At 38.4% G+C, this 27,465-nt stretch overlaps 2 protein-coding genes across 6 annotated transcripts in view; both read left to right on the top strand.

The window, feature by feature from the left end:
- The window catches only part of BIRC6 (baculoviral IAP repeat containing 6), a 309,262-nt gene extending 298,318 nt beyond the window's left edge, over positions 1-10,944 (top strand). For 4 of the 5 annotated variants that reach the window (XM_074209678.1, XM_074209679.1, XM_074209681.1 and 1 more), the window contains 2 exons: positions 4,445-4,579; positions 7,360-9,687. In XM_074209678.1, coding sequence (XP_074065779.1) covers positions 4,445-4,579; positions 7,360-7,539 — 315 coding nt within the window. In that variant the 3' untranslated portion in view covers positions 7,540-9,687. Of the gene's footprint in view, positions 1-4,444; positions 4,580-7,359 lie in introns of all 5 variants that reach the window. The other variant, XM_074209682.1, reaches the window with a different exon arrangement.
- A 9,709-nt stretch (positions 10,945-20,653) lies between these two features.
- The window catches only part of TTC27 (tetratricopeptide repeat domain 27), a 236,747-nt gene continuing 229,935 nt past the window's right edge, over positions 20,654-27,465 (top strand). The window contains exon 1 of the mRNA XM_074209683.1: positions 20,654-20,809. Coding sequence (XP_074065784.1) covers positions 20,722-20,809 — 88 coding nt within the window. The 5' untranslated portion in view covers positions 20,654-20,721. The remainder of the gene's footprint in view (positions 20,810-27,465) is intronic.

Raw genomic sequence — 27,465 nt, forward strand, 5'->3', positions numbered from 1 at the left:
AAAGTATGATCAGTTTTCCTGGGTGGTTGATTCTCAGTTGTATTCCAAGCTCTTTTGCCTTCCCGAAATATCATAATCCGAACCCTTCATGTAGAAGCTGCTCAATTCTGTGTAATTTTGACTGTGGCTTCATGATATTTAATTGTTTCTTTCTCGCTGCTTGTAATATATTCTCCTTGACTTGAAAGTTCTGGAATTCTGCTATAATATTCCTGGGAGTTTTTATTTTGGGATCTCTTTCAGGGACTATTGTTGGATTCCCTCTACTTTTTTTTTACTCTCTGATTCTAGGATATCAGCAGTTTTTCTGGATTTGTTTGTTTTTTTTTTTAGATTTTTCATGTCAATGGGGTTAAGTGGCTTGCCCAAGGCCACACAGCTATTTAATTATTAAGTGTCTAAGGTCAGATTTGAACCCAGGTGCTCCTGACTCCAAGGCCTGTGCTCTATACACTGTGCCACCTCCTGGATTATTTCTTGAAAAATGAAGTCTAGGACTTTTTTTTTCCTGGCCATGCCTTTGAGGTAGTTCAATAATTTTTAAATTATCTCTCTTTAATTTGTTTTCCAGGTCAGTGGTTTTTTTCAGTGAGATGTTTCACATTTTCTTCTAATTTTTCATTCTTTTGAGTTTATTTTTATTGTTTCTTGATTTCTTAAGAAACTTCCCTTAGTCCCATTCTACATTTGAAGGAGTTATTTTCTTCAGAGAACTTCAATCTCTTTTTCCATCTGGTCATTTCTGTTTTTTATTTTATTATTATTTTTCAGTTACCTTTTGGACTAATTTTAATGATTTGACCTAAGCTAGTTTTTAAGATATTATTTTCTTCATTATTTTTTATATCATTTTCACCAAGCTGCTGACTTCATTTTCATGATTTTCCAACTTCACTCTCAATGCTCTTCCTAATTTTTCCTCTGTTTCCCTTACTTGATTTTCACAATCTTTTTTGAGCTCTTCCATAACCTGAGATCAATTCATATTTTTCTTGGAGGCCTTGGATACAAAAGCTTTGACTTGGTTTTCTTCTGATTGTGTATTTTGATCCTCCATGGGATCAAAATAATTGATTATTGTATGCTTCTTTTTCTTCTGTTTACTCATTTCCCTAGGCTACAATTTGATCTTTCTCTGATCTTGCTCTGGAAGCAGCTACTACCACATGTTTCTCAGGTCTGCTCAAGTTTTATGGAGCCGGGGCTATACTGAGGCCTGCACTGGCCTGGGTTCCATGTTCTCTCTGATGTGGCAGAGTTTTCCTCTTGACCTTCCAAGTTGTCCTTGGCAATCCCTTATTTGAGAGATCTGGAAACCACGACTCCCAACATGGATTCAGGCATTTGCTGGATTATTCCTGAATGATTGGAACCAGTTTGCTCTGGTGCTGGTGTGGCCCATGTTGTACTGTGGCCCTTTTCAGTCCTATTGTAACAGATCTTTCCTGCAGAAATTCCAGGTTGTCTTGGGCCAGAAAACTTTTTCACTCGGTCTTTCTGTGGGTTCTGCCACTCTAGAATTTGGTTAAAGTCATTGTTTAAAGGCATTTGGAGTGGTCTGGGAATCCCAGATTTCCTGCCTTCACTCCACTATCTTGACTCCAGCCCCCTCCTTTTCCCTTTTTATCATCTTAGCCAGTCTGATATGTTTGAAGTGGAATATAGCATGAATAGTATGACTTTTAATATTGTCACACCATCCCTCCTGGATCACTGCCTTTTCATTACAAAGGGGCTTTCTTAGATTTCATGAAACTATGAATGATCTACTGGATACAATTCTTTAAATCTTTCAATCCTTCCCACTTAATAAGAGATGTTATTTATTTTATTTCTGTGATTTGGTAGTTTTCACTTTTGCAATTAGAAGCTCTTGTTCTTGAGCCACAGTGAACTCTAGCTCTTATATAAACTATATAGAGCTTCTCCCTTTTGGCTTCAAAGTCTTTAATCAGTCGATTTCAGTGTTTACCATCTGGTGATGTCCATGTATAGAGTCATCTTTTGGGTTGTTGATAAAGAATGTTTGCTATGGGCCTACATGCTGTCTTGACAAATGTTTATTAAGCACTGCCCTGTTTCATTTTTTACTCCAAGGCTGAATACTTGCTTGTTATTCCACTTATCTTTTGATTTTCTTCTCTTACATACCAATTCCCCATGATAAATGTGACATCTTTTTTTATGTTATTTTCTAGAAGATGTTGTAAATGTCAGTTACTTTTGACCTAGAGATTCCATTATTGAATTTATACACCAAGAAAGCCACTAATAAGGAAAAGGTTTCCATGTAAACCCAAGTATTTATAGCAGCCCATTTTTGTGATAGCAAAGAATTGGAAATAAAATAGATGCCTGTCAATTGGAGAATGTAAATAAAATGCTTAACAAGAATGTATTGTATTGTAAGAAATGATATATGTGATGAACATAGAGAATCAGGGAAATATCTACATATTTCTGTAGTGAAATTAGCAGTCAAGAAAACAATGAAGACAGTTCAACAATGTTAATGGAAAAAATAAGGGCACACCAAAAAAATCAAAAGTCAATGTTAAGGGCGGCTAGGTTGCACAGTGGATAGAGCACTGGCCCTGGAGTCAGGAGTACCTGGGTTCAAATCCGGTTTCAGACACTTAATAATTACCTAGCTGTGTGGCCTTGGGCAAGCCACTTATCCCCACTTGCTGTGCCAAATGAATGAATGAATGAATGAATGAATGAATGAATAAAAATAAAAAAGATACAGAACATTTAATTAAAAGAAAAGTCAATGTAAGAAAAAATAATTAGATTAGGCAGGGTGCAAATGAACAGAAATGAGTTGATACCCCAGTCCCCTCCTTTGTGAAGATGAATTATTGCACATTGCATATATTCATTTTTTTGATTATCAAACAACTGTGCTTTCTTTTTTGCCATTAAAATATTATTCGTTGTTGGATGGTTACTGTGGAAAACTAAAGTTATGTATAAAACAAGAAACCAATAAAACATCATTTAAAAACATTTTTTTAGAATCTACAGCAATATATTTAAAAGATTATATATATATACACTGTGTTCAAAATATCAAAAATGTAGGATTGGTTAATATGAGGGAAACTTAATAAAACAGAAATTAAATATTAATAGCAGAAATGAATAAAAAACAGATATTAAAAACCAAAAAAATCACATGATTTATATAATGCCTATTTTTATTTTTAAAAAATTAAAAATAAGGGGAGGCTAGGTGGCACAGTGGATAAATCACCATCCCTGGAGTCAGGAGTACCTGGGTTCAAATCCGGTCTCAGACACTTAATAATTACCTAGCTGTGTGGCCTTGGGCAAGCCACTTAACCCCATTTCCCTTGTAAAAAAAAATAAAAAAAAAATAAAAAAATAAGATAATAAAATTAAAAATAGTGGCAGCTCGGTGGCACAGTGGATAGAGCACCGGCCTTGAAGTCAGGAGTACCTGGGTTCAAATCCGACCTCAGACACTTAATAATTACCTAGCTGCGTGGCCTTGGGCAAGCCACTTAACCTCTTTGCTTTGAAATATCTAAAAAAAAAATTAAAAATATAAGAACCTTTTAGTTCACCAGCTTGGTAAAACGAAGCAGGGCAGATTAGCTCCCCTGCTACTACCATGATCACTAAACAATTCAGCCACTAGGGCAAATATAGGACCTGCGCTATTGGGAATAAAAGGACATTACTTTATCCTTTTCCTAGAGAATGAGCAACCTCAAAGACCTAGGGTAATGAAGCTTCATTCCTCTATGCCCCATGGAAAGACCCAGGGTTCAGCAGCAAATCTAATGATTTAGACCTACTGTAGTCTGGAGGATGTAGTCTAATAGCAGGTGGTAAAGTCAAGCAAGGAAAACAGTAAAGTAGAATGAAATTAAAATCTTATTTAAGAGTAGTAACTAAAGAAGTTAGGTGATCCCAATCTGCCAGCCTTGGCAAGTCATGAGGAGAATATGAAAGACCCTTTGCCATAGGGATAGATGGAATGCCAGGAACTACCTTTTAATGCTTAAAGATTTTAAGGAAATAGTTTGATCCAGAAAAAATTCTCTTCTTTATGCCTCTTCACCTACATAAAAATTTTACAGTTTTACTTCCTTATATTTAGTGAATTGTCTAGCCTAAATCTATGCCATTTTCCTTAATCATTTTAGTCTTTTGAATTTCGAACTCTCAAGTTAGTTTCAATTTGTCCTAGATTGTTTAGATTTGTTCTCCTATACATTATGTCCATTTCCCAACCAGGAATTTATAAAATCCCCTCCATTGTTTCTGCCTTTGCTTTAGATAAGATAGAATACAACTCTTGAGTTATTCTTTTGATTCAATTTTTAATTGTATTGACCTATGAAATTCACTTGCTTCATATAAAGATTCATAATTGTATTCCATAAATTTTCTTACATTGCCTATTTTCTCATAGGTTATACACAAACATTTTTATTTGAAAAGAGTTGAGATCATGGCTCAATGTGAGGAGTGGATTGCAGATATACAACAATACAGCAGCGACAAACGGGTAGGCAGGACCATGTCTCACCATGCAGCAGCTTTGAAGGTAAATTGATATTCTTCTCACTGTATTAGGCAACATCACATTGTTTTAGCAGTTTTTAGCAAAATTGATAGTATCCTTGACTCTGAAAGGAAAAGGAAACTTAAAAGGAGAGGGGGATAATAGACAAATCAAGTGGCCTATACTACCATCTAAATCCTCTGAAGAAAAGGGACAACATTTTTTGCCAGTAAATTAGTTTCAGATGAGGTTTTCCTCAAGCTACAGACTGGGATAGTGTGGACAGAATTTCTATTGAGTCAAAATCATGTAATCTCTTACCATGCTTATTATTACTATCTCTTAGTACTTTTCATTATATTTGTAAACATTCTGAGGACTCCTCTCTTCTGAAAAAATAAGTTCCTTTCACCCTGGCAATCTTTTGGAACTGTCACTTTATTTCTCTCTCTCTCTCTCTCTCTCTCTCTCTCTCTCTCTCTCTCTCTCTCTCTCTCTCTCTCTCTTTTTGCAAGGCAAATGGGCTTAAGTGGCTTGCCCAAGGCCAGACAGCTAGGTAATTAGTAAGTGTACTCATGACTCCAGGGCGGGTGCTTTATCCACTGCACCACCTAGCCTCCCCTTATTTCTCTTCTCATTTCCAAACTGTTGCTCTAGTTGCCAAATTCTAGAAAGGATAATCTATACTTGATACTTGTAAGACTCACTCATTATCTTCTTTTTTGTTTATTTGTTTTTTGTTTTTGCAAGGCTATGGGTTTAAGTTACTTGCCCTGGTTACTTTAAAGAACTCCTGGAGATCTCCTGAAAGATGAAATCAGATTATTTGTTTTGTTTTTGTAAGGCAATGGGTTTAAATAACTTGCCCAAGGTCACACAGCAGGATAATTATTGAGTGTCTGAGGCCACATTTGAACTCAGGTTCTACTGACTCCAGGGCCACTGTGCCACCTAGCTTCCCCACTCCTATTCTCTTCTTTTAAAATTCTTTAAAAATTTTTAGAGCAGTGTGTTACTTGTCCCTACAATACTCTGAAAAATCAGCATTAGCCTCCTTGTCTTCCTCATGACACTTTGTTTTTGAAATGCATCTCATGTTTTTCCATCACAGTAATAATTTTTGTACTCATCCTTTGTTTTCTGTATTCTGTTTTTTTCAAGGCATTGGGGTTAAGTGACTCTTATCCAAGGTCACATAGCTAGATAATTCTTAAGGGTCTGAGACTGGTTTTGAACTCAGTCCTTCTGACTCCAGGGTCAGTGATTTATCCCTTGTGCCACCTAGTTACCCCTCTAAAATTGAACTTATGAAAAATACTGTATTGCCCCAGTTCCCTTTCCTGACCTGTTAAAGAAAAAAGAATAATATTTTACTCTGTTTTAGCCATAAATATACTAGAAATAATTTATTAATGTTATCATTATTCTATACCTAAGCAATTTCTATAAGAGGTTGGGGGGGGAGAGAAAGCCTCAGACTTGGAATTCTTCTTGGAATAGACATTTATAGAATTCTTGAATAAGAAATATTTCAAAACAATAATCACTACTTTATTCCTTTGATGACTACCTCAGGTGTTCTTTTGGAACAAACACAGGACCCCTTCTCCCTTAGCTCAGCTGGTAGGGAAAATGGAGACTTCCCTTAAATGGGTCTATGGCTTTCAAATCTGGAGATAGGAAAGTCAGTGATCCATGAACTAGGTAGTTTTGGCAATCACCCTTAATCCATTTTCCTATGAAAGCCCTCTGCTAGGTTGCACATCTTATTTCAAATCCACTTCATATGCTTACTAACTTGGGGATTCTGGACAAATCACTTAACCCTATTTGCCTTCATTTTCTCATTTGTAAAATGAGTTGGATCAAGGCAGACCCCACAATGGGGTTACAAAACTGAAACGACATAACAACAAAAAGAATGACCTTTTACTCTCAACCTAATCCACCTAAGAAATCTAGAAAGTTGATTTTTTTTAAAAGCTCAGAGAAACAGTATTTCTCAATATTTTCAGTTTTACTAAAAAGGATGTGTTTTAAATGTGCTTCTATACTCACATCTTCAATCTTTTATACCCCTTTTATGAATAAAATATATCCAAAATCCACAGACTATCTCATTACACCTTCAATTCCCACTCTAAGAAACCTGGATGAATTCCTTAGAGAGCAAAGACTATTTGCTATGTTTTCATTCCTTGTGTCCAGCATGTTACCATGCATCTAAAAGGCATACAATAAATGTTTGTTGGTCTTGAAAATCAGTTCTGTATGACCTTTAAATGATGATGCCATGAAGCATTGCATGTGAGGTATTTGAAGACTTTCTCAAAAACTATAGACAATGCTCTTAATCAGCACAGAGAACTATCTGTGTTGAACAGGAGAAATCTTTTTATTCACCAAATAGGTACATTTTGGAACCCGCTCATTTCCTTCTTGGTTTAGTTCTTTAAGTCTCAGAGATGTATTATTCCTCATAGTTGAATATAAGTACTGGATTTTGATATTAGCATAACGTATTTTGTTTAGGCAGCTGGGTGGGAGGGAGCACTAGGAGTGGGGTCAGACACTTACTCTGGGACTCTGAGCATACGGGCCTCAGCCCCCCCCTTCCCCCCAGCCCTCAGAAAATGTAAGAAGAGCCCCTGTTTCACAGGGTTATTGGGAAGATTAAGTGAGATAGTATTTGTAAAGCATTATTACAGCCACAGAGCTGGTGCTTAAAGAAGTGCTGGTTCCTTTTCCTTTATGTCAATGCTTCTTTTTTTCCCCTTGGGATTTGGAGTACTAAAAACTCTCTTCATTGCCTCTTTGTATAGCGCCATACTGCACAACTTCGAGAAGAGCTCCTAAAACTCCCCTGTCCAGATGGTTTGGATCCTGAGGCTGAGGACTCCTCAGCCATGTGCAGTGCAGCAGCGGGTCCCGAGGAGACTGCACTGCATGACCAGGTCACACCCGGCAGCAGTAAAGAGCTCCACAGTGACTTCCAGTTATGAACTGCACTGACCTGGACTTTCTAGACACAAAGGCTTTGAAGCACAAGCCAAATATGTCAATATTTGTATGTAAGAAGCTAATAATTATGTCATAGGTAATGGAACTGAAACTATACTATGCCCTTAAGGATATACAGTTTAATTCAAGATGATCTTTTATTTACCTGTACAAGAGTGTAAACTTTTTTGTGCTTTTATTTTTCAATTGTGAGAACCACTGATTGGTATGTTCAAAAAATTTGTGTATACAAGAAATGGATAAATCACTGCTATATAAGGGAAACTACCTTAGGAAAGAATGTTTACTGAATGTTTATTATTTTTTTTTACTTGTAGAGTGAGGGCAGTTGTAACAAAGAATATATATTGGTCATTCTTACAGCTACTATTTAAAGTCAACACCTTTTCACTGAATTTGATAGATTCTATGTTTGGCCATACCTTAATGCACACAAGTTTGATTTCCGAAGACCTATACTTCAATAAAAGTTAAATGGACATGCTCCCTCTTTTATGATTTACTGGTACATTTTTTAAAATAATAAATCTGCCATGAACTACATTATAGCTGGAACCTTGCACTTGTATGGATGAATTTATTACATTTAACGTATTTAATTTTATGCTAACTAATTCTAAAAATGCAGAAAAAATAAATGGACATGATTTTATCTCATGCCAACATTTGGGCCTCTGGATTGCATCCATTTTTTGAGGTGAAATATGTAAAAATATGATCAATTTTAAACGTTCATCTTAACTGACCTCTTTGAAATGGGCTAGCTACAAGGCATTGGGCTCTTCTTAACTGGACTGTCTGGTATTTATTAAAGTCACATGTATGTATTGAGACTATAGAGAGCAGAGAGGATGTGCCCCTCTGGTGCTATTACAGTGTATTCTGTACCTAGAGTATAGATTCATTTTCATGCAAATGCTTAGAGCCAAATAAATAAAATATTAGGTGGATTAGTATATGTCTTGTTTATAAAATTACATGCCATTGTCTAAACTTTGGATGCTATGGAAGACTGGAGAATTACCTTTATGACTGAAGGGGAGGGACACATTATGGGAAATGCACCCTTTATAGACATGAAGATAAAGAGTTCTTGACCTATCTTGTGGTCTTATTACAATAAAGAAAAATATTAAGATTAAACTAAATTGTAGATCATTAAAAAATACATGTAAAATTAATTTGGGAACCAATATTCAGAAACAAAATACATTCTGAACAAGTCATCATTGCTTTGGGCAGAGCAGGAAGATTATTCTTGTGCAGCTCTTTCCATTTGAATAATAGATTTGTGCTTCTCTGGACATGCATTCTGTATTAAAAAATCCATTTCCATTAAAACCAAAGAATCTATCATTTTTCCTGACTAAAAATAGTTGAAGTCAATGTTTCTGCTGTAGGAAAACCTAAATAGATGTGGAAGAAAAGGGGCAAAGGATCCTATATTAGTGGCTAGAAGGAGCCTCAAAGATCACCTTGCCTTTTACAGGTTGGGAAACTGAAAATCCAGAGAGGTTCTAGAAAGTGGACAGAATAGGATTTAAACCCAAATCTTCTGACTCCAAATTCTCTCTGTTGTGGGTTTTTTTTTGGGGGGGGGTTGCAGGCAAGGGATGTCTCAATTTCATCCTAGGCATGGTGATTGACATATTGCCTAAGGATACAGAGAGATTATGTGAGATGTCATTTGCCCATAATCACATAGCCAGTATGTATCAGAAGCAAGATTTGAACCTTTGGATTTAATTATTCCAAGATTGGCTTTCTATCAATCCATCGTGCTGTCAGCTATTTAATATCATTATAAAATTACTCAAAAGTTATAAAGTAGCAGTAAAGAAAGTAATTTCAGAGTATAAATATAAGTTTTCATTCCAGATTGTTAAGACCCTATATTGAATGGGATGATGGAATGTGGGACACCCTCCAGACTTATTTTAAAATGATGTAATACTTGCTGGGTCTCTGACCCAAGAGCTCATTCTTGTCATTTCAGAAACCAACATGACCAGAAAAAAAAGTATGCTCATGTCTTTTTGTTTTTTTTTAAACTTTTTGCAAGGCAGTGGGACTAAGTGACTTGCCCAGGGTCACACAGAGCTAGGCAATTATGAAGTATCTGAGTCCTGATTTGAATTCAGGTCCTCCTGATTCCAGGGACAGTGCTCTATTCCCCTGCACCTCTTTGTTGGCTCCTATGTTTCTGTTTAGAATGCTGGAGAATTTGTAGAATTTAATTTCTCTAGAAATTATGAGCAATGATTGCCTTTTAATTTTTAGAAGAGGCCTGTTTATATTCAGCCATTAGATTCTTCCAGTTTTAGACTCTTAACACTGATGTTAGAACAAAGGGATAGATTATAAATGCTTGCAAAAATTCGTTTGTTGATAGGAGATTGAATAGATATTTTTCACAAGCTTGTTGTTCAGTCATGTCTGACTTTTGTTTTCTTGGCAGAGATACTGTAGTCATTTGCCATTTACTTCTCCCATGGATTAAGACTTAAGAAATTAAGTGACTTTCCTAGAGTCACATAGCTAGTAAGTGTCAGACCAGATTAGAATTTAGGTGACCCAGTGCTCTGTCAACTGAGTTGCCTAGCTTTCTCCTTTTAGTACCTTACTATATATTATATTAGAGCAGATTCCTGCCTCTTCCTCATTTAGGCCAATGAAATGGTTATCAGTTCTGGCTCCTACAGGACATGGCAAGATTAATTCCATTCAGATAAGACAAGTAAGTAGGCAACATGTATCTCAAGATATACAAAAGGGTTCAAAGCAGGGTGAAGAGTTTTTCTTGGTAAGGGGGAGATGTTTGTATCTTAACTCCAAAGAGAAGGCAGGGTTTGAGTCCTTGTAGGAAAAGGGAGCTTTTATTTAAGCAGCAATTTCTTCAACACCAAATTGTTCCCACATCAGAAGTTCCCAGTTTAATAGAGGAGAAGAGATGCACATGACTAGATAGAAAATAGTGTATGTGGGAGATAATCAAGAAAAGTAAGGCAATAATATGAAGGAGGAAATGGAAAAGCTTATAGAGTATGAAATTTTATCTGAGACTTTAAGGGATATTGGAATAGAAGATGAGAAAAATTTTTAGGCAGGACCCAGATTATGAATGACTTTGAACACCAAAGGATTTTATCATTGATCCTGGAGTTAGTTGGTGAGCCAGTGCAGGTTATTTAATAAAGGCCAAACCTATGCCTCTTGATAGCTGGACAGCCAAGTAGGAAACATTTTACATAGCTCCACTAGCTGGTTATTGCAACAGTCCATGTAGAAGATAATGAGGTCTTGTGCCAGGATGATAACAGAGGACAGAAAGGGTATATTCAAATGATGTTTTAAAGGTAGATTTGACAGGACATGGTAAGAGTGGATATGAGAAGTAAGGGAGGAGTCAAGGATAATACCTAGGTTGTGAGCCTGGTTGTCTGGGAAGAACTTATTCCCAATTTTTATTTTTTTAAATTCTAATATTTAATATTTTATTTTTTCAATTACTTGTAAAAAGAACTTTTAACATTTGTTATTAAAACTTTGAGATCCAAATTCTCTCCCCTACTCCCTCCCATTCTCCCCTCAATGAGAAAGCTAGCAGTTACATGTACTTAAGTAAAACATCTCCATAATAGTTAATGTTGTGAAAGAAAACAGTTTAAAAATAGAAAAACTCAAGGAAAATAAAATTTAAAAAAGTATGCTTTAGTCTGTTTTCAGACACCATTAATTCTTTTTCTAGGAATAGATAACATTTTTTATCATAATTCCTTCAGATTTGTTTTTGGTCACTGTATTACTGAGAATAACTGTCATTTACAGCTGATCATCTGTCAGTATTACTGTTACTTGGTACACAGCACATTTCACTCAGCTCATATAATTCTTTCCAGGTTTTTCTGGGAGCATCCTGCTCATCACAATCACATACAACAATTTGTTAAGCCATTCCCCAGTTATTAGGTTTCCTCTCAGTTTCCAGTTCCCCTGCTACCAGAAAAGACTGTTATAAATATTTTTGTAGATATAGGTCCTTTTCCTTTTTGTTTTTTTTAACTTTTGGGATACTGACCTAGTTGTGGTATTGCTAAGTCAAAGGGTATGCTATCTCTCCCTTTCCTTTCTCCCAGTACATTCTTCTCTCATCCTTAATTTTATTTTGTTAGCTATCACCCCTTCATATTCAATCCCTGTCTATTCCCTCTGTCTATGTATATTCCTAATTGCCCTAATAATGTGAAAGTTCTTATAAAATACCAGTATGACAATTTCTCTTGTAGCAATATAAACAGTTTGATCTTATTAAAAGCTCCTTAAGATTTCCCTTTCCAGTTTAGCTTTTTGGCTTCTCTTAACTCTAGCATTTGGGAGCAAAATTTTCTATTTGACTCTTTTTTATTGCTTGTTTTTCATCAAGAATGCTTGAAGGTCCTCTTTTTGTTTGAATATTTTGGTTGAATTTTTTTCCCCCAAGGGTTGCACTTGGTTTTGTTCGATAGGTAATTTGGTTGTTTATAGACCATTCTAAGCCCTTTGATTCTTTAATGGAGAAGCTGCTAAATCTTGTATTTTCCTGTGTTCACAATCCTTGAATTGTTTCCTTCTGGTTGCTTGTCATATTTTTTCCTTGACTTGGGAACTCTGGAATTTGACCATAATTTTCATGGAAATTTTCATTTTGAGATTACTTTCTAGAGATGATTGATAGATTCTTTCAATTTCTATTTTACCCTCTAATAGACCACCTGGGCAGTTTTCCTTGTCCTTATCTTGAAAGATGATGTCTAGGCTCTTTTTTGATCATGACTTTCAGGAAGTCTGATAAATTTTAAATTATCTCTTCTGGATCTTTTTTTGGGGGTCAGTTGTTTTTCCAAGGTGATATTTTCCATTGTCCTATTTTTTTATTCTTTTGGTTTTGTTTTATTGTTTCTCAATATCTCATGAAGTCATTGACTTCTATTTGTTCAATTCCAATGTTTAAAGAATTATTTTCACCAGTGAACTTTCTTATCTCCTTTTTATTTGGCCAGTTCTGCTTTTTAAGACATTCTTTCCTCATTCACTTTTTATATTCTTTTGTCATTTGGCCTAATCTTTTTTTTTTCTTTTAGGTTTTTGCAAGGCAAATGGAGTTGAGTGGCTTGCCCAAGGCCACATAAATAGGTAATTATTAAGCATCTGAGGCTGGATTTGAACTCAGGGACTCCTGACTCCAGGGCTGGTGCTCTATCCACTGTGCCACCTAGATGCCCCCATTACTTGACTTTTTACACTAATAAAATAGGGCTCTTCTTTCAGAGTTGTAGGCGCATAGTCTTAAATTTCAGAGCATTAGTGCAGCTGCCTTCAGAGCTACTTCCAGGAACCTCTGAGTTTTCAGTTCTTTCAAAGTGTTATAATCCAAGGAAAAGCTTGTACTCTCCTGGGCTGTTCTCTGGTTTGTGGGTGACCACAAGTACTATTCTTCCCTGAAACTGTGGGGAGAGTCCCCACTCCCCTAAGGCTGTAAGCTGTAGTGTGCCACCCAGGACTGAATCTGCATCCAAATTTGGGTAACAAACAGCCCTGCCTTAGGCTGGTGAAGAGATCCCTGTAATCTAAGTCTTCCCCTGTAAGTCTTCTGACCATTTGTTTGATGCACTGGAAGCAGTAGCTTCTTGGGCCTGCTCCTGATCTGCTGCGTCCTGGTATTTGCTGGCACTGGTCTGCTCTGGGTTGTACTCCACTCTCCCTGTTGCTACAGACCTTTCTAGCTGACCTTCTATTGTTTTTGATGTCTGTTGAGCTGGAGAATGGTTTCCATCTTTTTGTGGGTTCTGCTGTTCTAGAATTTGAAGGTATTTGGAGGGGTTTGCAGCAGAGCTCCGGTGAGTCTTTACGCTATATTGGGTCTGCATCTCCAGTAGACATTTTAAACAACTCTGTATGTCCAAAATGGAATTCGTTATTTTTCCCTTGCCTAAACCGCCTTCCCTCCTACCTTCCCTACTACCTTCCCTACTACTATGCTCTTGAGTCATTCTGGATCCCACTATTTCCTAGGCACTGTCCTAGGTGCTGAGGATACAAAAAAAGGCAAACAATATATCCAATCAAGAAGTCTCTTCTCCCCAACATCCAATCTATTTCTTGTTGACTGTCATCTTTGCAACATCTTTTGAATACTCTTAGACTACTGTAACATCTGGGTCAGGGGTCTGCCCACCTCAAATTTCTCCCCACTTCCATTCCTTCTCCATTTTTCAGCTTCTAAATGATTTTGCTCAAGTTCAGATTCAACCAGTCACCCCAACTCCTCCATACAGTAAGCTCCAGTGTCTTCCTATTGCCTCAGGGAGCAAAACATGTTCCATTTGAGATTCGAAGCCACCCTAACTTTCCTGACTTCTTGCTCATAACTACTTTTTGTTGCACTGACACTGACTACCTGACTGTTCAAAGAACAAAGACATTCCAAATGCTCTGGATATTTTATCTTGGTCATTCTCATACCTGAAACAGGCTCCCTTTTCCACTCTGCCCTACTGACCCCCCCAGCTTCTAAGTCCCATCTAAAATCCCATCTTTAACCAAAAGTCTTCTCCAATCCCTCTTAATTCTAGTGCCTTACCATTTAATTATTTCCTATTTATTTTGTGTATAACTTACCTTGTATATATATTTGCTTGCATGTTATCTCCCAATTAGATTGTAAGTTCCTAAATCGAATGGGAACCCCCCCTTTTTTTTTGTATTATAAGTGCTTAATTAGCACCACACCTGGATTTTATGATTGATTGATCCAGCTCAAGATAGCTCCCAATATTTGGAGACACAGGATTAGATATTAGAAGAGATTAGAGCTAAATAAAATCTGGGATTCTTCAACATAGAGAAAAAAGCATGATTCTGAGTGAATGGAATCTGTGTCAACAACCCAATGACAACTAAGCCAACAAACATAAAAGGAGGAAATGAGCAAAGAGTATTTCTGGGTTTCTGGATCTCCCCCCAAAACATCCTTTCTTCTCCCCCCCCTCAAATTTGAAATGAAAGGACTTCACTAATTAGTCCCTACAGTCCCTTCCATCTCTGCTTCTGATCAACTAGATAAATTTAAATCCATACAAGTCAATTAGCAAAAAATTTTTATTCCAGTTTTTGTCCTTTATTTGTGGTTCCTTTTATTCTGATGTACTTGTAACATGGAATATTTCCCAAGGTCTGTTTTATGACCAGAACAATAAATTATCAGCATAATGTGGAGTAGTAGGGTGATGGTGGTGCTAATTTTATTTGATGAATTGACCCTTTTTATGATAATTTTAGGCCTGGAATCAACCTTTCTGGCCTTACACAATCCTCATAGTCTTCCATCGACTTAACTTCTCTTCTTGAAGCAATTTTTTCCTGACACTGCCTTGAAGGGGAAGAATCTGAAGCCCACAGGGATTAAATGACTTGCCCAAGATCTACAGGTGATATAGGTCATGCCATGATGTCTCTGTTTAAAATGGGTTCCACTTATTTTTCTTTATTTCTTGTTTGAGGGGGTTCTAAATGGGCCCTTTGGAATTCTTATTGGAACTCAAGATGAGTCTTCCAGACTCCAAGGCCCAACATTCTATCCCCTGGGCCACAGGGATACAGACCTACTAAGATAAGACTATATTTACCTCTGTGACTAATCTAAATTAATGATGATCGAACTACCTTCCTCAATTAGCCACTCAGAAGCTCATCCAAATTGCTGCCCTTGAGTGTGAGGCAGAAAATAAAAGAGGTTCAACACCCTGGCTATTTAATTTTGAGAAGCCAACCCAGAGAATTAGGGTATGGCAACCAAGTCCAAAATATCTTCAAATTAAACTGGAAGAGATATGAATTGCTATGTATCCCCTGGCAAAGCTTTTTTGAGTATGTCCTATGCTCAGCTTTTTGAATTTGCTGATTTGCAGTGAAATCTGAAAGACATGGACTCTGACTTGGTTTCTTCTTTTTTTTCTTCTTCCCACAACGCAAATACAAAGAAATTATTCAACTGTTTTACAGCTCAACTTGTAAGGAAGTTCTTCTTTGTACCTTTAAGGTAAACATACAACCTTAAGTAAAAAAATAATACTACTCAGTTAAAAGAAAGTTAGCATACTCCTTCTAGGGGTTCATTTAATGAAAACTCATGTATAAACTACATTGATGTCTGCCCAGCTTTCTTCTTATATAGCAGTATAGGCTGGCAGTACAAGCTTTATTTTCCCTATTTTACAGATAAGGAAATTTAGGTAATGGTTCACGAATTGAGGTTTGAGGCAAAAGACAAAACCTAGTTTTTGGACACCTAATCCATCACACATATACCCCATGTTGCTTCTCTAACTTAGAAAGGAATCACTATCAGTTTAGACTGCTGATGTTAAGTTGTATATAAACATTTAAGGTTTTAGACAAAACTACTTGGGATTTTGTACTTTTTTCAAACTAAAAAATATTTTCAATCAATATTGTCATTTTACTTATCTCTAAGTCTTTGCAAGCCTGAGAGAAATGATTGTTAGATTTCTAATTGTTAATATTGGGGGGAGATAGGGTTTATCCTACTCTAAATTCATATTCTTAATGGGGCCAATTCAAGGAAATTGCTGATAAATGAGAATGGATTAGCTTTCTCCTAATTTTTTCTCCTTAATTTTGTTCAGATCCCACCCATTCTTGTCTACTCTGATTTGGGAAATTAAGTTCTTTGGTTAGATGGATCAATAAGGACAACAATCAGATTGCCAAAGTTTAGGGGTGCTTTGGAAGTAAATGATATGATCTAAGTCACATCTTTCCATTCCTTATGAGAACAGGTATACCTAATTATAATATTCTCTCTCATTACTTGTCAACCAATCAGAGATGATTTCCACCCTTAGGAAAATCTACTCTTCCCAAGGGCATATCAGCATTGAGTTGGCTCCATGGTTTCTCTTTTAGTCTGAGAGTTAGCCAAATGGCTATCTTATTAATAATATGTTGGAATTATTAATAAAATGATTAATTACCCAGAAACTATGTCTCTTAAACTTTTTATATGTCAAATCCCATTCTGAATTTTCTTGGCAAAGATAATGGAGTTGTTTCTCATTTCCTCCTCCAGCTCATTTTATGGATGAGGAAACTGAGGGAAATAGGGTTTATGTGACTTAGCCGAGGCTCACAAATCTGTAAGTGTCTGAGGCTATTATTTTTGAACTCAGGAAGATGACCTTCCATAACTTCACGTCTAGTCTAGTCATTGAATCACCTAGCTGTCCCAGAATTTGTTGTTCTAAGTCAAAAACACCAGAAATATATCAGTGTTAAAAAAGACTTGTTTCAGGGAGAAACATGAGATCATTAAAATCAGAGCTAGGAACTGTGATTATAGGCAAGTCACTTAATCTTGGGAGCCTCAGTTTCCTTAGTTATAAAATAGAAATCATGAACCTATGCAATCTCTGTCTTCTAAACTTCAGTTTTGATGGCAAGTAGGGGGTCCTCTCCCATTAGGTTTTTGTATTTTTCTTCTTTAGTTTTTCAAGGCAATGGGGTTAAGTAGTTTGCCCAAGGCCACACAGGTAGGTAATTATTAAGTGTCTGAGGTGGGATTTGAATTCAGGTACTCCTGACTCCAGCACCAGTGTTCTATCCACTGCACCATCTAGCTGCCCCAGGTTTTTGTATTTTAATAAAATTGAATATTTCTCCTTCATAAACTAGTAGAGGAAATGAAGTGAGCAAAATGCCCTACTTTTGAAAATAGATTATATTATAAAAATTACTTTGCAACTAGAGAGCAGAAACAAATTATATTTGGATAGAATCTTAAATTAATTTACCTATAAGCTAATTTATAATAATCTGTGCTAGGCTGTTATAATATGATGATGTTTGTCCTTCATTCTCAAAGACCATGACAATAAGGAAGTGATGCCATGACAAGCACATGAATTGGATTTGAGTAAGGGGATGCTATGCTAAGTCACCAGCCTTACTTTCTCCTCCAGAATCATCTGGGTCCAGTAGCTAGATATGAATCAGGACCACTGTAGGTGGTCCTGGATGCAGGGGAATTAGGGTTAAATGACTTGACCAAGGCCACAAAGTAAGAGTCAAGTATCTGAGGCTTGATTCAAACTCCCACCTTCCTGAATCCAAGGCCAGTACTCTATCCACTGTGCTACCTAGCTGCTATAACTTATAGTTAATCGTTATTTTCATTAAGTTCGTGAGAATTTTGTCTTAATGTTAACATAATTCGCTAATCATATCTTTTTATATCCTCACTAAAACAATCTAAAATAATTTCCTGTTTTCTTAACCCTTTATGGGACAAGGGTTAGCAAAGCTTCTAAATTTGGGGGAAAATAGATGAGTTCATCTCTGTGAAGCTAACTTTCTCTGTTTTTCACACATTCTAAAGATCACTGGGTCCAAAGTTGCCTTTATTTTTCTTCTGAAGATCATAGGGTCACAGATTTCGGAATGGACAGGCCCTTTCAGACCTTCTAGTTTAACCCCCAAGAGGTCCAGAGAATTAATTTTCCCAATTTTATACAGACAGTACAGCAAGTCTGAGAGACAAAATTTGGAATAATAGGTGATGAAAAATACATGTTAATGTTTTATACTCATTATTTTACTATGGTAAAGAATCATCCAATTAATAGCAACTTTTCTAACCTGAAAATTCAGAGTAGTAGGCATGGACTTGTGACACTGGTTCACATTTTCTATCATTTGAAGGATAAAGAGGATTGGGAATAAATTAATCAATAAATATTTATTGAGTACCTAGACAGTTTTAGGCACTGACATAATAATATTGTTGTTTTTAAGTTATATCTGACTCTTCATGATTCCATTTGTAGTTTTCTTGGCAAAGTCACTAGAGTGGTTCACCATTTCCTTCTCCAGTTTATTTTACAGGTGAGGAAACTGAGGCAAAGTTAAGTGACTTGCCCAGACTCACACAGCTATCAAGTATCTGAGACTGGATTTGAATTTGGGAAGATAAAGCTGTCATTCTGTCCACTGTGCTGCCTACCTGTCCCCTAAGTATAGTTTCAGTCGTATCACCCCTACTCAACAAGTGCCACTGGATCCCAATTACCTCCTCTGTGACTCAGAATTGATTATCTTGTGAATTTGCACAACTCTGCCATATTTAAATCCAGTTCACCAACAATTCAAAATATTGCCTTTGATAATACTGGTCCTTTAACCCCTCCTACAGTCTTCTTATGCCTAATACCCCATCTCTTAGGGACTGTTGTGTGTGGGAATGCTGTAAATCTTCATCACCTGGTGACCTTGAGTACCAGAATGTTGTTTTATTAAGTGCCATGGGAGTGGATTTGAGACTGGGGAGGATATTGAAGTCCTTGTATTTTGGTAAATAAATGGTACAAAGGGAGAACTTGTCTTCCTTGTCTCCTGCCCCTCTAAAGCTTGCTTGGGGAAAGTTAAGGGAGTCCTGAAAGGGACTCAACACCCATCACCTATTCTGATCAGTGACACTGGCCTAATGGCTATTCTAAAACCCATCTATGGGACACAAACCCATTCTTAGCTCCAGGCATTTTTTTCTGGCTTTCCCAAGTGCTGACAACTCTCTCCTTCCTTGATCCTGCTTTCCTTGAAGTCCCAACTAAAATCTCACCTTCTACTCAGTCTTCAGGAATCCCTCTTAATTCTGTGCTCTCCCTCTCAATTATTTCATATTTATCCTGTTCATAGCTTGCCTTATATTTGTTTACATGCTGTCTACTCCATTTGATTGTTGGCCGGGGCTATGTTTTGCTTCTTTTTTTTATCCTAAGCACTTAGCACAGACCATTGTATGGGCTTAATGTTTATTGATCATTGATTATATAAGGGAAAACTATATATTGGGAAACTATATCAAGGAAGGGAGTTATAGTCCAAGAAGTCACAAAAACAGTAAATGAAGTAATAAAGCAGCTAATTGACTAGCTCATTTTCAGAAGCAGCCGCAGTGATGATTTGATTGTCACTCTAGAGAACTCAGGTGGAGGGGAAAAGGATGAGAGATGGGAGTGAGGGATATACAACTTGAGGAAGGGTGGGCTGGAGGCTGCTTTGTTTCTCTTTGTACCTCCGCTCCCTAGTGCTCCCTTGACTGGTAATATATTCATAGAATTAATTGGAAGAGATTTTAGAAGTCCCGTAAACTCATCTTTTCACTTCACAGATGATCATTTAAAGTCCATCTAAAGGATCTAAATGACTCGTCCAAGATCAAACAGTAAGTGGCAGAGTAGGGATTTGAACCAAGTTCCTCTGATCTATATGGAATATCTATCATGTATGTATGTTTATATTTAAACCAATATTCTTATTTCCTGATTGGAAACTGTGGGTGGAGGAAACAAGAAATGACGATTCATATTAGTTTTCAGGACGGGGTTCATCAGTTCTTCAGGCAAGAAACGACGATCCGCTGTGTGATGAACAGCCTGGGGATGCCCGCAGCTGGAAGCCTGGGACCTGGGCAATGGCCGGGCCTTTGGCAGAGCTTGAGCCCCGCGGCCCTGCTTCCCTGAGAGGCCGGGGCGGCGTGGGTATGGGTATGAAAGGCTGGCTCCGGGACTTCTTGGGGGGGCTGCCCAAGGCCACGAGGCTTAAGTGTCTGAGGGCGCATTTGAACTCGGGTCCCGCTCCAGGACTTGTAAGGCGGAGCTGCCGGCCAGTTCTCCGGCGCTTCCAGCTCCCTGGCGAGCCGCGTGGCCCGGGGCCTCCCCCTGGTCCGCCTCTGTGCAAGGCGCGGCAGGAGGAAATGGCGAGTCAAGCCAAGAAGAGGGAGGCGGGCGGCCCCCGGCCACAGGCCGGCCGCATGCCCTTTCCCAGGCTGGAGCCGCACGCGCCCTTCCGCCTCCAAAGGGAGGCCTCCCCTCTTCTCCCCGCAGCAGCGGCTTCCGGAGGGCGGGGCCAGGCTCTGAGCATGCTCCGTGGCCGGATTGAGGCCGCCGCGGAGGAGGCGGAAGTGCGGGCCTCCTGCGCTTCCCAGAGTGCTGCGAGGCTCCGCGCTGCGTGCTAGCACGTGGGCTGGCGGCCCCGGCAGCTCGGGGAGTCCGTGCGCCCCTGGAGCGGCGCTCGCGCGCGTGGGCGCCGGTGCCCGGGCCGCCTCCGCCATGTGGCCCCCGGAGCTGGCGCTGCTGAGGGGCTTCCCCACGGAGGCGGAGCGGCGGCGGTGGAAACAGGCGGCCGTGAGCGGCGCAGGTGAGCGGGGCGCCCCCCGGGACCCCGACCCGGGATGGAAGCCCCCCTCGGACAGCCGGCCCAGTACGGGCAGCGAACACGCGGGCGGCCCCGGGGGGCCGGCCCCTGGCGCCCCGCTTCCACGCCGCCCGCCCCGATGCTGCGGGCGAGGCGGCGGGAGGCCCCGGGGCTGTGCCAGGGGCCCGTGACGAGGACGGGCTAGCGCGTGCTTAAGCTCCCCCCCGGGTGGCACCGGGGATAGGGCACCGGCCCTGGAGTCAGGAGGACCTGGGCTCAGGTTCGGCCTCTGACACTTCATAAGGACCCAGCTGGGTGGCCTTGGGCAAGCCACGTAACCCCATTGCCTTGCAAAAACTAAAAAAAAAAAAATCTCACCTGTTAGTTCTATCAGACCGAGCCTCTTCTCCGACCTTTCTCCTAACCTGCCTCCCTCCTGCCTTTTCAGCTTTCTTTTACTTTACTCCTTTCCAAGAACGCTATGATCCGCTCTAATTTGCTTGTTCTGAACCTCCGCTATACTATCTTCCATGGAATTTGGTTGATAGGGATGGATGGAGAAGACAAAAAGACTCCAGCCCCAAGGACTTTTTTCTGATTCCAGGAGTGTGATGGAGATGGTTAGCCACTTGTGTGCTTCCAGTACTGGTGGCTTTTTTTTCCTTAGGGGAAGGGGAGGGACAGTTAGATTTGATTATGTTTCAATGTTTCCTCTCCAATAAAAAATGATTTCGAAGATGGGATGCACTATAAAAAGGAATAGAAGTACTTGTAACTCATTATAACCTTGATTTTTTTTTTTAGGTTTTTGCTAAGCAGTGGGGTTAAGTGGCTTGCCCAAGGTCACACAGCTAGGCAATTATTAAGTGTCTGAGGTCAGATTTGAACTCAGGTACTCCTGACTCCAGGACCAGTGCTCTATCCACTGTCCCACTTAGCCACCCCTATTCCCCTGATTCTTGTACTTTAGTTTAACTCCTGTTCCTTAGGAGAAGTAACAAAGATGGAATGGTTCAGTTCAACATTTATTAAATGACAGGACCAGGGATAGAAAGATAACAAAAGGGACATGTGTGTAGGTAAAAAATCATGTATACAAGTACTAAATGCATGATAAATTCAAAATCTTATTTGTAGGGTTGAGGGTTATTATTAACCAGGAAGATCAGGAAAGGTTAAAAGGAAGTGGCATTTGAATTGTCTTGAAGGGAGCCAAAGATTCTAAGAGGCAGTAGTAGCTAGAGGTCAGTTTATACAAAGGCATGGAGATGAAGTATCTTGGATAATGAACAGAGGAAATCCAGTTTAGCTAGAATGTGCATGAAATAGTCTGCCAAAAAGAGTTTTTATTGGAGTCTTGAGGTAGTAGGGAGCTATTGGAACTCTTTGATGAGAAGAACATAGTTTGAGAGTCAGGTTGGTCCAAATTTTGGCATAGAAGATAGTAATATGTGGTGTTAAACATAATTTTCTTAGCTAAAAATAGAAAAGCAAAATTAGTTTTATAAATGAAGTTTTATTCTCTAGGATCTTACCAAAAACCCATGGATAGATGGCAACCTTATGATGACCAACCCTGATACAAAATTCTGAGGGCTTTTTTTATACAGGACAAAGAATAATAAAAACTGAGTTAAGTAACCAGCAAGATTTCACAAAGATGACGTGGTTTATAATATCCTCTCATATCTTATATTTGCTTAAAATTCCAAGAATCCCACTTAGGCTGGAGAATAAATGTTTACAAATAGCAATAAGATTCCTCTCTCCTCTTCCAAGATACCATTTATCTTAAGGTTTGTTGATCAGATAATGGAATTTTTTTGTGCTATCACTGAGATGACCAGATAATATTGACACATTTGGGATGTAGGAGACATGCCTTACATGGCAGACAGACATTTTTTTACACACTGAAATTAATCACTTAAAACTTAAAGGTTAAGAGAGACTAATTTTTGATCAGAAATATATAGATGGGAAACATTAATTCCAAATTAAAGAATATCCGATTAGACAGTGGTATTCTGACAGGGTCTCAATTCAAGGTTTAAGGGATTGAGCTTCAATTCAATAGGGAGTCATTACTGATTTTTGAGTGGAGCAGTGGCATAGTTCTGACTTTGTCTAATCAAGGAAATTTTGACATTATTTAGGATATAATGGAGATGGATGAAAATAGAGTTGGGAATACTTTTTAGGAGTTAATGAGGGCATTCCATTTCCTGAGTTCTGTCCCTTTTCACCCCATGCCTGGAATAATCTTCCTCCTCACTTCCAGCATCTGACTTCCTTCAAGACTCAGCCTTATTCTTACCTTCTGCAAGAGACCTTTGCTGTTGCCCCCTCCCTACCTCTTATCATAGTTATTTGCATGATGTCTCCCTCAGTAGAATGTGAGCTTCTTGAGGGTAAGAGCATTGTTTTTGCCTTTCCCACTTCTTCTGTTGAAGATCTGTTTAGTACTGGATCTGGCTCTTCTTGATAACCTATTGAAATAATCAAAGTGAGTAGTAAGGAGAATTCAGCTAGTTGATATCTGAAGAATAGAGAAGAGGACTAATTTAATGGGGTGTCACAGAGCTGGAATTGATTTAACTTTTGCTAATTGATCCTATTCTATCTTCCTTAACTCTCATAGTGAAGATAGCCCTCATAATAAGATGTAGATTAAATGGTAGTGTCATGGGCAGTAATGGTGAAGTTCAAAGGAGTGAGGTTTTTAGTTTTAGGCACTGTGAAAATAACCAAGATTTGAGGAGCAATTAGAGAGAACTGAACAAAAACAGAAGACCATTAGATTGGATGACCAGGAGATCATTAGTGATTTAGAACAATTTAAAGAAAATGATGGGTGGAGATTTTTACATAATGTTGAACCACTCTTAATAAAAAGAGCAAACTTGCAAGAAATTTAAGACTGAAATGTGGAGTAAAGAGATTGTTTGAAAAGGATCAAGGGAGCATTGTTAGAATTAGGGAAATTATGTGGTCATGGACTTAAAATTAAGGAACACTTAAGTCCAAGTCCTGTCTCCAACATATTTTAAGAATGCACATTCATTTGTCAGCAAGCATATAGTAAGTGCCTGTTATATTCTCAGAATGTGTGAAGTGTCAGAGATACAAAGGTAAAAGATAATCCTCTGCTCAGAAGGAACTCCATTTGGAGACAACATGGTAACTATTTATAAATAAGCTATTTGTATGATTTATTTTTAAAAATCAACAGAAGAAAAGCACTAGAATTAAAGAGGATCAGGAAACCTGGGATTCTAGCTGGTTCTTGAGGGAAGCAAGGAAAGCCAGTAGGTACATAGGAGTAGCTCGTAAAAACACCTGGAGTTGGGAGCTGGAATCTTGTTTGAGGAAAAGCTAGGAGGCCCCCTGTCACTGCATAGGGGAATACTCAGAGGCAGGGAGATGTACAAAATGTGAGAATACTTGGGACTAGGGAAGAAGGACTTGGAATACCAGAGGATTTTGTTGGATCTGGAAGTGAGGAGACCGCTGGGCTTGGAGTCAGAAGACTTATTTGGCCTCAGACTGGACTAGACATGGGAGACCTGGGCAAGTCACTTCAATTCTAGCTCAGCTTCTTCAACTGAAACTGAGAACAATAAGAACACCAATGCTCCAGTGTTGTTGTGTGGATCAAACAAGACAATATTATTTGCGAAGGGTTTAGCCCAGTACTGTGAGCCTCCCTCCCTCCTTCCACAGGTCTCAGTATTAGGTAAGATATGAGGGGAGTTGAGAGAATTAGGAATTAAGGGTGATGGACACCTAGGTTTCAAGCCATTGTATCTTGGGAGGATTTACAAACTTATTCCCTTTTTGATTTTACACAAATTATTGTCCCTCTTCTATAATACTAGAGGGTTGGACTAGATAACCTTTAGCGGTAAATCTTATGTTCTTTGTTCCAGTCCCATGTATACATTGTGAAATTAATCTCCATAAGGCACATGTGTTCAAAAGCATTCAGTGGTTCCTGATTGCTTATAAATTTAAATTTTGTACTCCTTGGGTATACAGTGGGTGATATTCAAGGGTTCCTTTAGTATATCCCTCAACTTGTCTTTCAAATCTTATTTCTCTTTCTCATTTCCAGACCATCATTTTGAGCTGAACTACAATTCCTGCCATCTTTATCATGTTGGGATTTTTTTCCTTTCATTCTTTCTTCCACATATTTCCTCTTTCAGAAATTCCCCTCCAATAATTTTTCTCTGAAAATCCTATTCTTCCTTCAGGGCCCTCCCTCCTCTAAGATTCTTGAAGGCTTTGGAGAATATCTGCAGCAGGACAGCCAGCTTATCGTGGGGCCTTGAGTTCTGTCTCTATAAAAATTGATTGCTGAAATTGTTTAGAAGGGTGTGTGTTGGAGGGGTGTTGAGGGGAAACTTGGTAGCTTTCTTTGTGAATTGGAAAGACTCTCATGTGTAAGGAGTAATCTCTTCTGCTTGCCCTAAGAGGACAAAACTGTGAACAATGGGCAGAAGTTGCAAAGAAGTCAAGTAAAACTTCCTAAAAAATGACTGCTTCTTTGGGCAAGGTCTGGGGGCAAAAGCTGGATGAATGCTCATCAGATACAGATGTCAGACTAAGTGGCCCCTGAAGTGCCTTCCAGTATTGAGATTCCGTCTGTAGCATTCTACATTACTATGAATTAGCAACTTCATTTCCTCTTAGCTAAGAATGATATATGTATGCCTTTCCTCAGAGCTTCTGTCTGTACTTCTACCTACCATAGTCCACCAGCTGTCAAAGATTACAGATGTTAGCTCAGTATGTTACAGTGTTATCTTTTATATAAACCAAATATGGTATCTATATATGCTACATATATAACCTGCATGTTATAAAGGTTATTTACAAAAGTCATCTGCAGTTTTAAGATACTTTTCAAATCTTAAAACTTATAAATGCTATTTATTATTATTAATTTATGAACTTGTCTTATTCTTCATTGTATTTTATAACTTCTTTGATTGTAGAGGCTCTCTTTTACTTATTTTTTTGTGTCTCTTGAAATAATTAGAGGGAGGCATCATGACTTTGGGCAATAAGGAAAGACCTGATTCAAATCCTTACTTTGATTACTAACTGTGGTTATAGATAAGTCACTTAACCTCTCTGAACCTCAATTTATTTGTCTTTAAAATGAAGAACCTATTTCAATGGATTGTTAAAAGGAAGAAAAGACGTAATGTCCACAAAACTTTGCAAATCTTAGCAATAATACTAACATTTATGGAGCACTTTAATATAATTTATATGCTGACAGAACACCCTTTAGCTATTTGAACTTCTGTTCCTGATCTTCCTTAGTTTTGTGTCTGATGCTTTATGACTGTGTGGCATAAGACAAACCACTTTCCTGAGGGAGGCACATTTCAAATTTTTATGTACTTTGATCTATTTATTTATTTATTTAGGATTCTTGCAAGGCAAATGGGGTTAAGTGTCTTGCCTAAGGCCACACAGCTAGGTAATTATCAAGTGTCTGAGACACGATTTGAACCCAGGTACTCCTGACTCCAGGCCAGTGCTTTATCCACTGCACCACCTAGCCGCCCCTTACTTTCAATTTTTAGAAAGAAATCAGTTCCTAAAAGTCATTTTTGTGAGGTCCTGCATTCACTAAGTATAACTTTGGTATTGATTAATCTACTAATTAGTTTTCTAACAAAACTCAGCCTCCTGAGCCCATTCCTTGACATATCACTTAATATTACCTCTCAGAATCCTATTTCCTTTATTATTCATTATTATATCCCCATTGTCTAGTGTCTTCCGTCTGCTTACCTCTTTACAATTGAACTCAAATCTTTAGGTCCCTGCTTCAGTCTGCCTCTCAACAAAGCCTTTCAAAAGATCCCATGTTTTCATCTTTTAACAATCACTGTTCCTATGGGATTAGGTGAGACCATTTCTCTTCTCTTAGTCAGAGAGGTCTACAATTCCTTTGACCACTCAGAACTTCATTTTAAAAAAGATTTGTAATCCCTTTTTTCATGGGTACTATCTCCAAGCTAGCCTACTTCTGCATAGATTTATGATGACCCTCCAAGTGAAGATGATAACTTGACTGTAGAATGTGTTGGGTTTTTTTTAATTTTTTTTAAGGCAGACGGGGTTAAGTGGCTTGCCCAAGGCCACACAGCTAGGTAATTATTAAGTGTCTGGGACCGGATTTGAACCCAGGTACTCCTGAATCCAGGGTTGGTGCTTTATCTACTATGCCACCTAGCCGCCCCTTTACACTGTAGAATGTTAATAATTCTTCACATATACACCTACTACTTAAAAGCACCTACATTCCTTTTAGACTTCTAACACAGACTTTTCATTCTTTAAGAGTTTTATTAAGAGGTAGCTAGTGGTTTAATAGTGAGAATGCTGGACTTGGAGTCAGAAAGACCTGAGTTCAAATTCTGCCTTGGATTTGAACATTGCCTTGTTAAGTGACCCTGTAAAAATCACTTGGCCTCTACCTGTCTCAGTTTTCTAAACTATAAATTGGGGTTTATAATAGGCCTTACCTCACAGGGTGGTTATATGGTTCAAATGAGATAGTTATAAATCTCTTAGCACAGTGCCTTTCACTTTGCAGTAATGTTTGTCATTTCTTTTCTTTTTCTTTCTTTCTTTTT

Source organism: Macrotis lagotis, chromosome 1 (assembly GCF_037893015.1).
Source record: "Macrotis lagotis isolate mMagLag1 chromosome 1, bilby.v1.9.chrom.fasta, whole genome shotgun sequence".
NCBI classification, from domain to species: Eukaryota; Metazoa; Chordata; class Mammalia; order Peramelemorphia; family Peramelidae; genus Macrotis; species Macrotis lagotis.